Here is a 14836-nt window from a genome sequence, read left to right on the forward strand (position 1 = left end):
GTTCACGTGAAGCGAACTTTTTTTTTTCAAGGGAGTTGCAAGTCACTTAAAGAATAGAATTTAAATTACTGCAAGTTAATCAGTCCTTTTGAATTTCCCCAAAGCAACCGCCAGCACAAACTGTCCGATGTAAAACGAGTAACCTTTCCATTAAGCAGTCGCGGTCATCCCGGTTGTCACACACGGTCTCAATTTACAATTCAGCTCTCGCGTTGCACTGTACTAATTAACCCCAACATCCCACATCATTTGCGACGAGACGCGTTGACGACGTTAAACCACGACCAAACGCGCGAACTTCGTGGTTCATGTTTTTGTGGGTGCACCCAGGAACGGGTACCTTCTAACTTCTTTCAACTTGCTACACTTAATTTTGAGGTTAAGCTCTGACTAAGGCCATTTGGGGTATTGCACTTAGAATGAAAATGTTCTCTAAACATCCGATGAAACGACCCAGGTCTCCCTTACAAACACTGCAGCAGTGAATTAAATTTCCACCAACTCCAACCGCAAAGCAGTCCCGGAATGCAACGGGGCGTGATTCTCACCTCACGTTCGCTGATTCGCTTCTCCAGGGTGACATTGTAATCCTGCTGGATGCGGCGCTGCAGCTCCTGCATGTACTTCCGGTCCGTCAGCCGGACCACGTTGGTCCCCATCAGCTTCTCCAACTGGGCGGTGACACGTGGGAGGTTCACACTGAGGGTGGAAACGAGAGCAAAGCCAAAGGTTAGTACGATCATCAATCAAGAGCAGTTTGTGGTTAGGGTTCGTACTAAAAGTGCACAATCGAAAAGTCACCACGCAAAACAAAAAGATCTTCCGTACAGATTTAAACCTCGACCAAGACTGCGGCTGTTTTGATTCGGTTACGGTTTGATTGCACAACTGGTTTGGGCAAAAAAGAAAAAGTACAAACATTTAATCGATTGGAATTTTGGCACATGTTCCAAGTTCACCGCATGAGCATTCTACCCACCCAACTCCACCCACGTGGTAGAACATACAACTTGGATTTGATTTTGATTTGTTTGGCCCAACAGTCGTGCGATATCGTGAAGAATTGCCGCTACTGGTAGAGTGTATATAAATAGTGTCTCGTGACGGGTTCTTCATATACTACACATGAACGTGAATATATTGATATAACTATCGTGGGACTTCAACCCAAATGGCACATGGCGGTGGGGTGATGGGGTAGGCTTTTTCTGATACAAAAAGAAATAAAATATCAACATGGAATGCCATCTTGCCGTCGTGCCTCACCACGTGGTGGGACACACGAGTGTTTCGAGTGTTAGAGATGGGGAAAAAGGACATAAAACTACGACCTGTTTGGTGGGAACATATTGTGTGCACCCTTACCAAAACTCATGATTTTCTGAGTTCAATATCCCACTTTTCATACGAATTTTTCAGTTCAACCCATATAACCATTTTTATGGTTTTATTACCTGAACTCAAAAAATCGTATGAAAAGTGGGATATTGAACTCAGAAAATTGTGATTTTTGTAAGGGTGTGGATATCAAACTACATTCAGTTCATTCTTTAGGAATTATTATGAATTTTTTTGAAAAAGCTAAAAAGTTATCAACAAAAAGATCATAATTCAAAAATATTTGTAAATACGTTGTGCAGTTATTATTCAAATTTCTGAAACCGCGTCTTAAAAAATTTTAAAAATAAAAAGTAAACTGCACATGAAACGAAGGAAACCGCTTAACCATTCTAATTTTCAGTGTCCACCCCGGATAAAAAATTACCATTTGATTACCATATTGGATCATACAATGACACTTTGAGAAATGGTAACTATTTGTGGAATCGTTTTTCAATTTCCCAAAATTAAAATTTAACTATATTAAACTATTTGTGAACTGTTTGATTTAAGATTACTTTATGCCAAATAGTACTTAAACCATATATTTACCATACAGCAAACAGTTTTTTGACGAAAATAGTACTGAGTTTTTTAAGGTTACCATTGCTAACCACCCTTATGCCAGATTGTTAAACCATTTGTGAGATAGTAAAAATTCAAGCCAACCATATAAATACCATTTTTAAAATAGTAGTCAAACATTTTTGGAAATGGTAGTAACAATATAGTTTAAAGTTCAATTACCATATGAAAAAAAGTTTTTATATGGTACTTTTTTATGCGGGACCTGGTTTGTAAATGTCCTATGAGCAGTTTTAACCATTCATAAAAGAATCAGATAAATATTAAGACTACTGTTAAAAAATACTAAAAAATTTCAATAGAATACTCTGAATACCAGGGGCCATCCATAAACCACGTGGATACCTTTTTGGAAATTGTTGACCGCCCCCTCCCCCCTTCTTTCCATGTGGACAATGGCTTTACGCGATCACAATTATTCTTCATTAATTTATTTTGGAGTTGCTTGGAGTTCCTTGACCAAGCTACTGTGGCCGTGAGGTTACGTGTTTCACCTAGTAAGCGGAAGCTGATGGGTTCGATTCCTGTCTTTTCTCGGCAATGTCAGATCCCTTCAAAGAGTAAATCTGCTCACTGGGAGTTCTGACCGGTAGGGGATGGGTTTTGACTAGCGGCGTATTGGATTCGCACTCCAGATCCGATTTTTTTATTTGACGATTAAGGTAGTCCCTTCCAGAATATCGCAAAATCGTTTTTTTTAATCATATCTCCGCAAAGCTTATTCAATTTCAGCTTGCTATGGTTTAAAAAAAGGTGATAAGTAAGGCTTTTATTTAAATTACTAAGACATTTAAAAAAAATGGCTGAATACACTTACAAGTAAAATAAAAACTTTGTTTGCTGATTTTAAGGTCTCGGGACCAAAGAGCTCATAGCTGACATTTCTTTAAATGATGTTTCAGAATGTTTTACGTAACATATCCAAAAGGGTGAATCGGATTTTTAACAGGATTTTGAGTTACGATTTCTTCAGGTTTTTTTTCGGAATTCGTTACATTTACTGAAAATAAAACACCATGCCATCTCCAGAAAATTGTAGTGGGAACTGATTTCTATGGAGAAGCATGGTACTTTATGTTCTTTTAATGTACCGAATTCCGACATTCTTTTTTTATCAAATAACCATAACTCAAAATCTTGTAAAAGAATATCCACCATTTTGTTTATAAAATGTAAAATATTCCAAAAAATCATAGGAAAATATTTATGCATCTGTGCCAATTTTGAGCGAAATTGGTTATGATTAACCCATTGATACTCGAGGCTAAAGCTGGTGAAAAAAATGTTTTTTATACAAAAATGACTTTTTAAAATCGCTTATAACTTTTCATGATCTAGTTCTACAGCTTTGGTATGTTCGACAAAGTTGTAGATCATTAAATTTTCAATGAGAATCTCACTTTTAGGAATATTTGGCTGTAAGTAGTGCTCCCTACAGACCAAACCGCAAGAAAGTTGGGTTTTTTGTACATTTTTTTCGTTTTTTTCCATACAAACTTCACCTCCGAGTATCGATGGGTTGATGTTGACCAATTATGCTCATATTTGGCCCTAAGTCCTGAAATAGCTCAAGAAACAATATTCTGCTTGTGGAGCGAGGTTTTGAAAAAAGTACCATATTCTGGGCACCCTAGTGTTCACCTATGTTTTTAAAATATCTTAGTATTTTCCGTGCAAAGCCCATCTTAACACCGTTCTTTTGAAATGTAGCCATCTGAAATTGGTTCTGCCGTCCCGCAGACATGATTTTTTGAAAAATGTGGTTTTTGAGGTAGCCTTGGAACTCCCACGCCATATTTGAAGCAAATCGAAAATTGTACTCGAAAAAAGAACTAGGGGAAATTCTCGTATGTTTGGCAGGTTAAGCACTCGCTCCTAATTCCGTTCAATTTGCTGATTTTCACTATTTAACCAACTTTTTTAGCAAAACTATATGTAGAAACTTGCTTGCTCACTTCCTATTGAGCTATTAATCAGTCGATTTCAGTTGAAAACGCTTTTTATAAGCTGTAATTGAACGTCAAAGTGCTGATATGGCAACATTAGAGGCACGATTTAATTAGATGCTGTTCCCCTATCAATCCATAAATGTGATCTGTATTTCTCGGATATCCGGAGTCTCCCGGATTCCAATGTATTCACTGTGTGATATTTATTCTCTGCACATATGGCGGTGGGTGGCAAAATTTGTGATACAATGCTCGTGCCGCACTTTTACTGCCTATTTACGACCTTATGGTTCGGAATCGAATATCTGGTAATTTTTATCGTCACAATTCCTGCACAATTCCATCTGTCTGCAATCCCACCACATAAAATCATGCACATTTCCAAAACGTTAAATTTTGCGGCTTCTTCACGAAAACGCAGCACGAAACCAGACACGTGGTTGCTACGTTTATCTAGAACTTCCACCTTTTCCACCGAACCGAATCCTTGCAGTAACATGTGATGTGCTTACCAGAGGAAAAATAATCCGAGTTTTCACGCGAGTGGAAAAACGCGCAATAAACAATCCTCCCACGGCCGTTTAGCCGGAATAAAGCGCGCGCGATCTGTTCCGTTAATCGAGCACAATTAAATGGCGGGGGAAAAACTGAGAATCCACTCACCAGGCAGTGGCCACCACCAACAGCGCGGGGACTTGTTTGTTCCGCACGTGCAGCCCCGAAAATACCGGAAGCAGCAACTTTGCGCTCGACCCTTTCGGCCGATTGTGAGTATATGAAAATAAATTTAGTGTAGGTGTGTGTGTATTCGTGTAAGAGAGCCATTCCAAACACCAAAACAATAAGAGTACTAAGCGGTTATGAACCTCGGAAATAGAATAACAATAACATTCGATAAATGCCCATTAAAAATGGTTAATGGTTTGCCTGTTTTAGGTGGAAAACCCGGCGAGCTTTGCTTACACTAATACCAACAGCGAAAAGTTCATAGCATTTATTTCCGTTGCAAATATCGCCGATTTTATGGAAATCCATTTTTCAAGGTGACTCGAATCGTTCACGATATGCCGGTTCGGAAAAAGGCCACTCGAATTATTTTTCTGTCACGGTATTAGCACGGTGCTGCAGCAAGAGTTAAAGTACATAATGTAGGATAGCGGGTACATAACGTCATGATTCGAATTCCCGGACGCTTCGAAACCCGGACACTTCATCTTGTTTTATCAATTATTTGGATATAAGTTCGCATTATGAATGCCAAAACTGTGTTATTTGATGAACTCCAACATCAACTTTCATTTAAAGTTTGTTTGAACGCTGTAGTTAATGCCAAAACAATTAAATACAATAAAATTATAAGTTTACAAAAAATGTGAAACATTTCACTTGAAATATTTCATAGGCGTTCGAAGCACCGGGAAGGCAAAGCAGAAATTTATGGTTACGATTTCCTTAAATTCTAGCAAATTTTTATATAAACTATCGATTGTTTTGATGTTAACAGCTTATTTGAGACCTAAAGAATGCCATTCACTAACATTTCAGTCCAAATTTGTGCGATTCATAAGTAAAATCGAGTGTCCGGAATTCGAAGCAAAAGTGTCCGGATTTCGAATCAGCTTTTATCAGTGTCCGGGATTCGAAGCACAACACGTCATTTTAATTTTAAAATTCTGTTAAAAAATTGTTAGAAAAGACATATTTTGCATGCATTTTCTTGAAACTGACTGTTTATACTACATCCTGATGATATTTCTACATTTCCAACTTATTACATGATTTTTTGCCAGCTATAACAAAAATGATATGCTACTAAGTGTCCGGATTTCGAATCATGACGTTAACCGGGCAACAAGGACCAAAGGAATAAAGGACAGCCTAAACTTGGCACGTGGAGGTGAATTGGTTCAGGAGCGCAGGAGCTTAAAACAAGGAATGTTCTTGAAAATTGGAAAACAATAATGCAACTTTGAACTACGAGGTCAACTGGGAAGGTTCCGGGGATTATTGCACTGGTTGGCAAAATAACGAAAAAAAACATACAAGTAGAAATTTACCACCTCTGACTCTGACTCTGACTCTGACTCTGACTCTGACTCTGACTCTGACTCTGACTCTGACTCTGACTCTGACTCTGACTCTGACTCTGACTCTGACTCTGACTCTGACTCTGACTCTTACATTGACTCAATAATCTTTTTCTTTTCAACACTAAAATTAATTTAAAAGTTTTATTAAATGCATGAAATTATACTTGAATCAAATGCTTTGGTGTAATAATATCCGGTAACTTTGAAAATATTTTTAATAAGCTGATAAGAATTACATGCAAGGACAAATTAAATTTGCAAAGCAATTAACTGTTAATTGAATATTGACTGCCCAATAAATTGCGTCAGCCGATTCTTTTTACCATGGAACAGGAATATTATCCCTTGTGCTACAATTACAATTTTTTTGAAAACAGGCAAGCATTGCTTCAAATAATTTAAACTTCAATTTTAAAACCATAGTTTTGAAACAAACATATAAATAATAGAAACTGTGTCAGCTTTGTAAAGATAGTTGAATCTCTGAAACTTTTTTTATCTTTCAAAAAAAACTGCCACAAAAAAAAAAAAATGCAACCGTCCCGATCGTCGCCATGATAACAGAGTGTTGTTGACACCGACTGTTTGCAGCAGTGGCTGAGGGTCGTTGCTTTGGCTCGTAGATTGCCGGTGATGACCTTGGCCATTTCCTCCCCATCCCACAAAACCCACTCCAAACCATGCTCGTTACCTACAAACCTGGAAAATGGAGAAAAAAATTAACACCAACTGCTGCTATGATTTCGTGCCACGAACGGGACAAGGCGCATTACCAAGGTGTTGCTCAACTACAGTGGGAACACCGTTTGGGGGCGTGGCAAGGGAAAGTGGAAATCCGGAAAATGAACAGCGATGGCAACAAAGATGGGTGAAAAGCAGAACATTTGTATGCAGGGGAGCTGATTCCTTAATAGTATGCACCCGAGCAACATATAACCTATCAAACTGACACTTTGTTCTGTTCCAAAGAAATTCTCTAGAAAATCAAGAAACTGTAAATCGTCTCTGTCGTTCTATCTTGTCACACGTACATTTTGGGCCAAACTGAGTTAAAAACGCCATTTTGTGCAGCTCACAATATCTAACCTTTTGATTTTCATAAATCCTCAAAATTCGATTTCAATCCTGAGGTATTTCAATAAAAACCGAAAAAACTTCGTGCATTATTGTCACTCTTGATATGAAAGAAGTTTCAATCTTGTCGTGCTATCTTGACACACCCTGAAAATTTAAGTGCGACAACTGGCCAGAGGGATTTCTGGTCGGAATGCGTTTGACACACGTACATGCAAGACTACCGTGAACGGCAACCAAATACAATCAAACTTGAGGACAATGCACTGGATGGTCAAGTGCGAAGTGCGACAAGATAGAACGACAGCGTCGAAATAGTCAACTCAACAACACTTTAAGACCCAACCTCACCTCAAGAATAGTTTCGTTATAAAAAAAATCTCCATGATTAAAAGTTTAAATGTGGCTTTAAACGTCTTGAAAAAAAATCATTGGATCCATTTTGGCCTCGTCCAAACAAATAGCCCCTGCTTTGTATGTCAAAATATGTATGCAATATTGTTTGTTGTGTCTTAAATTATGTTTTGACACAATGTGTCACAACTTAAGCTAATATATGAGCAAATAAGAAAAATACAAAAAAAAAACGAAAAGTGACTGAAAAAAATGAATAACAGCAAACAGGAACAGATAATTATAACAGACCATCAACAATTAAAAACTAAATTTAAACAAGATAAATGCATATGAAACTTCCTAAAAATGAACGAAGAAATGCAAAACACAGAATAAGTTGCGTTTTGCTCAAAATAACCTTCTAAACACGAAAACAAAAAGATTTGGAACCTGAGCAGTAAAATTAACTAAACTTGGTTAAGTAAAATTGCGTAAATTTTTGTCCCAAGGAATTATTTTAGTCCATTATTTATTTCTGACAGCTTTAACCTTCCTTGTCATTCACTGCCCTATTTCATTCTAGATCACTCGAAAAAAAAGTATGTTCAATAATTTGTAGCCTGAAATTGTGATAATTTGTAGATTGGGTGTTAGAATGACTTTAAGGGGTTACATACATGTAGAAAATCACAAAATTTCGTAATTCTGAAATTTATTAAATCCACTAAAAAGATGATTTCTCGATTAAATTTTCAAAAGGCCCTATCTGCATAGGAAACCCATGAGGGATAGGTTGTTTTGAAAATTTAATCTAGATTTTGAATCACTCCTGAAAGTTTCATGAAGATACTTCATGATTAAACTGAGTAAGAAACGATTTAAGTTAAAAATTTTGCCATGCGCAAAGTGAACTGTCAAACTTTCTGAGCGTTTTTCTCTGAACACCGAGTTGATTTACTGGTGCCATGGTATCTCGAGATGGGGTGGACCAAATTGGCTGAAATTTGGGGTGAAGACTCTCAAGACATATCTGGTGTGCATGACGAAGTCCGATTTTTAAATTTAGCTTTTTTTAAATTCCAAAAATCAAAAACTGACGATTTTTTATATGAAAAACACAAAAATATTTTTATCTATTTTTAAAATAAACTTTTTGAAAATCGGCCTTCGTCATGCACACAGGACTGGTTTAACGAGTCTTCACCAAAATTTTGAGCCAATTTCGCCTAGGCAGTGTTGAGATATCGTGGCACCCGTTTTTTTAAACTGCTCACTTCAAATAGCTATATCTTGGCAATGATACAACCGAATGTCTTCAAATTTGTTTTGTTAATAGATGAAAATGTATATTTCAATGCCCTGAAAACAGATTTTAAATAAAATTAAGTGTGTGCTCATATCAAGCTTTGACTTTTTTGACGATTAACATGTATGTAACCCTTTAATGGAAATTTGGAAGCCCGATTCGATATACAGTCGACTCTCTGGCTGTCGATCTTCTCGATATCAATATTGATCTATGTACCGATGAATTCTTCAGTCCCTTCAAACTGCATACTTCGATTATCTTCATTCCTCGATATTTTCTCTGGCTTGAAGGATCTCTTCCTCGACGGTCCCTTGGATTCTTTTTGCATTAAAAATCTCTTCCGGTTGTCAATAATTTCACTTTTTCATGGCTTGCATAGACAATTTTCTTTGAGAAACGAAGTTTTGAAGGGTGTTTGACATTTGTTTGTTTTTGTTTGCTGGACGTTGCCATGATTCTCTCCCATAGCTGGTTATCAAGAAAAAAACAAATTTCAATCGAGTCTTCATTTTGCATCGTTCTGTAAACTGATGCTTCTCTTCCTCGACGGTCCCTTGGATATTGACAACCAGAGAGTCGACTGTATTTCGAAAAAACGTATTATTCATCTAAGAAACTCAAAATATTAGTTTGGGCAACAAGTTGCAAAAAAAAAGGATTTTTCCATCACGAGTCGTACATCGTTTTCGATACTAGTGCTGAAATATTCATCTTTTCAGCACCGATTTCAATGCTGAAAAGTCGAACTTTTCAGAACTGTTTTGAAAGGTATTAAGGCCATTGCAAATATTTTTCAAAGTTTATGTCGCCCCCCCTTCAAAGTTGGCCTGAATAATCAGGGGAGAAAAAAAACATATTTTTTCGAAAAACTTCAAAATTTTAATGAAAATTAAAGTTTAATCAACTGAAAACCAGTTAAAATGCATTTCCCGCCGTTTTGTCACTCGCAAATGACAGGAAAAGTAAGTATTAGTTCCAAGACGGAATTGCAAAAAAAAGTTTTTTTTTTCGTTTTCGTGTGAGTTGACATCATTATTTGTTCATATTTTTTTCATCGCTTTAATCCCAGAGAATAAAAAAATCCCAAAAAAGTAAGATTTTTGAAATATTTTTTTTTTGCAGAGATATGTTTAGCTTTCACTTTACTCGATAGCAGAGGCAACATGGTTGCATGTTTGAGATCAGCACTGCTTGACGCTAGAAGTCGGTATCATTGAACTAATTTTATTTGCATACCGGAAAATGAAAATGATTGGAGATTATTGTGCTGCTGTCTATAAATAAAAGGGGAAAAAAAGTAAAAAAAGCTGTCAAAAATTGATCGCGGTAGATCGCAGTGGATACTTTTCTACCACATTTTTTGTCTGTTCAATGTGTTAGATGCTTTGGTGGATTTATGACAGTTTGAATTGTTTCAAGAAAATTCACCGCCACAACTTAGATTACAAACGGTATGAAATGTTTCTCGAACACCAACAAAAAATGTCAAGTTTAAAAAAGCATAAAATGAAAACCTCCACGGTGGCAACCAGTATTTTCCACGACTTGTTTTCCTCAAATAATTACACCTCGGCGTACAATTATTTTCAGAATCACCCACGAGCCAGCAAAATAAATGGTTCCTGCTGCGACGACGTTCATCCGTCACAACACTCTTGTAAGATCAAGCGCCAGCACGAAAGACACCGGAAGCTGTTATCATTATCATCTTCGTGGACATATCATTTGGCACTCGCGAGCGGGCATAATTTATAGCTGGGGAAGACGAAGCAGAAGCGGGGGGAAGCAACCTAAGACGGCACGTGAGAAGAAGTATCGTCTTCTTGAGCGGAACCCCGGCAAATGCAGGCCAACTGTGTTGATGTGGAGTAGGACGAATGAGGAAGGGTCCTGTAACACTTCCGGAAGACGAATACCTGTAGAAAACATACTACGAGCAAGATGGATGACACAGAAATTGCACGATGATGAAAGAGCACAACACGCCATGCAGGTGGCTTTTCTGTGTGACTTTGCAACATCAATGAAGCCCTGGCAGATGGAGTGTGCGAAAACTAGTCGTTTTTTTTCACTCCTAACTGATTGATGATTGGAGAATACGGATAATTAAACCGGGGCAAAATGCATTTTATACCCACGCGCAACGGAAAAATTATTTCATGTTAACAGTTTCACCCCCCCCCCCCCCCCCCTGGGAAAAACCTCCCTCAAAGGGAAATCCCCTTTCTCACCCAAGCCATAGGAAGTCGCTGCTAATTTCATTTGCACGACTACCACCCACCGATGTCAACCATCAATCAGAGCTAGATAACATAAATCACCTTCCCTGGGTGAATGTTGAACTGAAAATGGTACGTGAACAAGCGTATTTGCGTAAAGCTCCCTCCGCCTGATAGCTTTGGTAAGCTTTTAAGCCATCGGGGAAGCGTTGTAACGAATGCAAATATCAGCAGGGATGGATTTTAATTACAAATTCCCCCTTCCTAGTTGGGCCATGTGTCACACCGTTTGACGTTGCGGGTATTGTGTATCGCTGTAAAGAGAGTTTTGATGGGATATTTATCATTCGGGTTGTATTAGAAGTTGAAATACAGCAGAAAACATAACTTTTTAGTTTTCAATTTATTTTTCTTTCGTAAAAGTTTTACTGTCTAGGTTCTATTTGGATCCAATTATTTTTTCTATATACAGTAGGGTGCCCAGAAAAAATGACCCCCTGCTCCACAAGCGGAAAATGGTTTTTTGGGTTATTTTAAGCATCTGTGTAAATTTTGAGCGAGATTGGTTGAGATTAACCCATTGATACCTGAGCCTAAAGTTAGTGAAAAAAATGTTTTTCATACAAAAATGACTTTTTTAAATCGCTGATAACTTTTCAGGATCGAGTTTTACAGCTTTGGTATGTTCTACAAAGTTGTAGAGCATTAAATTTCCAACGAGAATCTCACTTTTGAGAATATTCGGATGGAAGTAGCGCTCCGTGGAGAACAAACAGTAAAAAAGTAGGATTTTCCATACATTTTTTCAATTTTTCACATACAAACTTCACCTTCGAGTATCAATGGGTAAACATTGACCAATTTTGCTCATATTCGGCACAGAGTCCTAAAATAGCTCAAGGAACAATATTCGGCTTGTGGAGCGAGGTTTTGAGAAAAAGTCCCATATTCTGGGCACCCTAATATACAGTCATGCCCCGGTTTTGATTCGTACAGCTGCCTCGGTTAAGCTCGGCCCAGTGTGCATAACTGAAGCACAGAGCTTATGGGATTTTGGCTACATGGGAGACATTATCTATAATCCTATGAAAAATCATCCAAGCTTCAAAAAATTATAGTGATTTGGAATCGGGATGATGTCAGCTATACAGTTTAGTTATAGTTACATGAAAAATTTCACAAAATACGTATTTTTCCAGTATTTTGAAAATGCAATGTTCCTCAAAAGAATACTCAAAATTATTGTTATTGCAATATGGGTATCAAATGATTGGGATTTTTTCATACGTTTTGAAAGCAATATGTTTTTTTGAAAATACTCAACATTTTCACAAAACTCCGTATTTTCGAAAAAGTACTCCAAATTCAAATTTTTTACAATATGGTTATCAATCGGGATTTTTTCAAACATTTCGTAAGTAATAATATCGATTTTCCTTTTTTCACAAAACTACGTATTTTCGAAAAACTACTCAAAATATCAGTTTTTTCCAATATGGGTATCAAAAGATCGGGTTTTTCATACATTTAGAAAATATTAAAACAAATTTTTGAAAACACATTAAAAAAACATAAAACTACATATTTTCGAAAAAAAACTCAATTTTAATTTTTTACAATACGGGTATCAAATGATCGGGATTTTTCATACATTTCAAAAAAATAAACCAAATTTTCGAAAATACAAGACATTTGCATAAAACTGAGTATTTTTGAAAAAAAAACAGTTTTTTTGATCGGCATATTTTCTTATATTTCGAAAGTGGTAAAACAAATTTATGAAAATGCTCAAAAATTTCACAAAACTACGTATTTTTGAAAAAAAAATACTCAAAATTTCAGTTTTGAACTGAACTGACTGAAATTTGAAATATTTTTTCCAAAAAACTTAGCTTCCTGCAAAATTTGAGTATTTAAAAAAATGTGTTATTACTTTCTCAATGTGTGAAAAATCCCGATCATTTGAAAGCCATGGCAGTGCGTGGCCGAATGGTTACGCTGTCCGCTTTGTAAGCGGATGTTTCTGGGTTCGATTCCCATCTGCTCCAACCTTCCATCGGATGAGGAAGTAAAATGTCGGTCCCGGCCTTGGTTGTTGTTAGGCCGTTAAGTCATTCCAGGCGCAGGAGTCGTCTCCATGCCATAAGTACAAGCAACACACCAAACCAAGCCTACTCCGGTGGAATCGCTGGCGGCGGTTGGACTCGCAATCCAAAGGTCGTCAGTTCAAACACTGGGGTGGAAGGTTCCTTGGAGTAGAAAGAGGTTTGGGTGCTCTCCCCATTCATGCCTTCGGACTCCTAGGTTCGAGCAGAAACTTGCAATAGAGACCACAAAAGACCCGGGGGTCGTTAATGTGGATGGTTTGATTTCTTTGATAGCCATATTGTAAAATACTGAAATTTTGAGATTTTCTTTCGAAAATATGTTGTTTCATGAAAATTTTGAGTTTTTTTTAAATTGTGTTATTATTTTTGAAATGTATGAAAAATCCCGATCATTTGATACCTTTATTGCAAAAAAATGATATTTTGAGTACTTTTTCGAAAATGCGTAATTTTGTGATTTTTTTTATATTAAAAAAATATATATCTTCTTCAGATAGTATGCAAAATCCCGATCATTTGATACGCATATTGCAAAAACAATGATCTTGAGATTTTTTTGCGAGAAAAATTGCATTTTAAAATACAGGAAAAATACGTATTTTTGTGAAAATTTTCATGTAATCATAGTTACAATGGATAGCTGACATCATCCCGATTTTAAACACACAATATTTTTTTAAAGTTTATATGATTTTTCATAGGATTATAGCCAATGTCTCCCATATAGCTAAAATCTCATAAGCTCTGTGCATCAGTTATGAACGCCTCGGTTTTGCATCCCCCATATGCGGTGCTAAACCGAGGCATGACTGTATTTTCTAAATAAACTTGATAAATAAAACATTTAATCACTCAAAAAATTTCCAATTCTCCTGCTTTGGGCTATTCTGCCCGCAAAAGGGTTTTAGTTGTCAGACTCTTATGAAAATTGTTGATTCTTTTTTTTTTCGAGTTTTTATTAATTCAATTCAATTAGTTTTTATTAGTAAATAATCAATTCACAATATCGTATTTTTTATAACCTAATAGAGTTTTGGAGTACCTTTCAACTATGATTTGTACTATAGTTCATTTTGATGTAATTGGATATTCTAACAATGGATTTGCCAAGAGAAGGAAAAATTATTTTAAAAAAAACCTTCGAAATTTGCTAAGGAAAAGGATAGAAATAGAAAAGAGTTTTTATTAAATATCAATTGAGTTCATAGAAATAACAACTTTTATCGATTCTGTAAAAAAAAATCATCCCAAAAATAATATCATCAAATCTCAAAGACAGAGTAAGTCGAAAAGGATTTTGTCTTTTATCCTGTTCATCCTTCTAGAAGTAATTTTGAATTTTGATTTTCCTGTGAAAAGTATATATCGATGTTATTGTTATTTAAATTCATTAAAAATAATGTTTTTGAGATAAATGCAAAACAATATTCTAAAACAGTCCCAGAAATGTAAAACAAATCAATTCCAAAAATATCACTGGAATTTGTTTGGATGATTAATCTCTCACGTGTAAACGATATATCGACATGCCTGAAACACGTGTCGTATCCAGTTACAATATTCATCAGAGCCGTTAAAAAAGAGTTGTTATCGCTACCACTTTCCCCGAAAACGAATCAATTAATTAGCTGCCAGAAGACCCCCCCTCCTCAAATTGATTTCCCGTCCCACCAACCACCGAACCTAATCGCAATCACTTATTGAGTGGGTTTTTGCCATCGTTGCGCCAAATAATACCATCAGTGCTGGTGGGTGGGTGTTTCTGTAGTCACCCATTAGCCCATCA

The 14836-nt window shown here is 36.5% G+C and overlaps 1 protein-coding gene across 5 annotated transcripts in view; it reads right to left on the reverse strand.

Moving 5' to 3' along the window:
- Window positions 1-14836, reverse strand: part of LOC120419669 (uncharacterized) — a 48262-nt gene that overhangs the window by 7560 nt on the left and 25866 nt on the right. For all 5 annotated transcript variants that reach the window (XM_039582435.2, XM_039582438.1, XM_039582434.2 and 2 more), the window contains one exon: window positions 549-699. In XM_039582435.2, the coding sequence (XP_039438369.1) occupies window positions 549-699 (151 nt within the window). The remainder of the gene's footprint in view (window positions 1-548; window positions 700-14836) is intronic.

This window comes from Culex pipiens, chromosome 2, assembly GCF_016801865.2.
Source record: "Culex pipiens pallens isolate TS chromosome 2, TS_CPP_V2, whole genome shotgun sequence".
Classification (NCBI taxonomy): domain Eukaryota; kingdom Metazoa; phylum Arthropoda; class Insecta; order Diptera; family Culicidae; genus Culex; species Culex pipiens.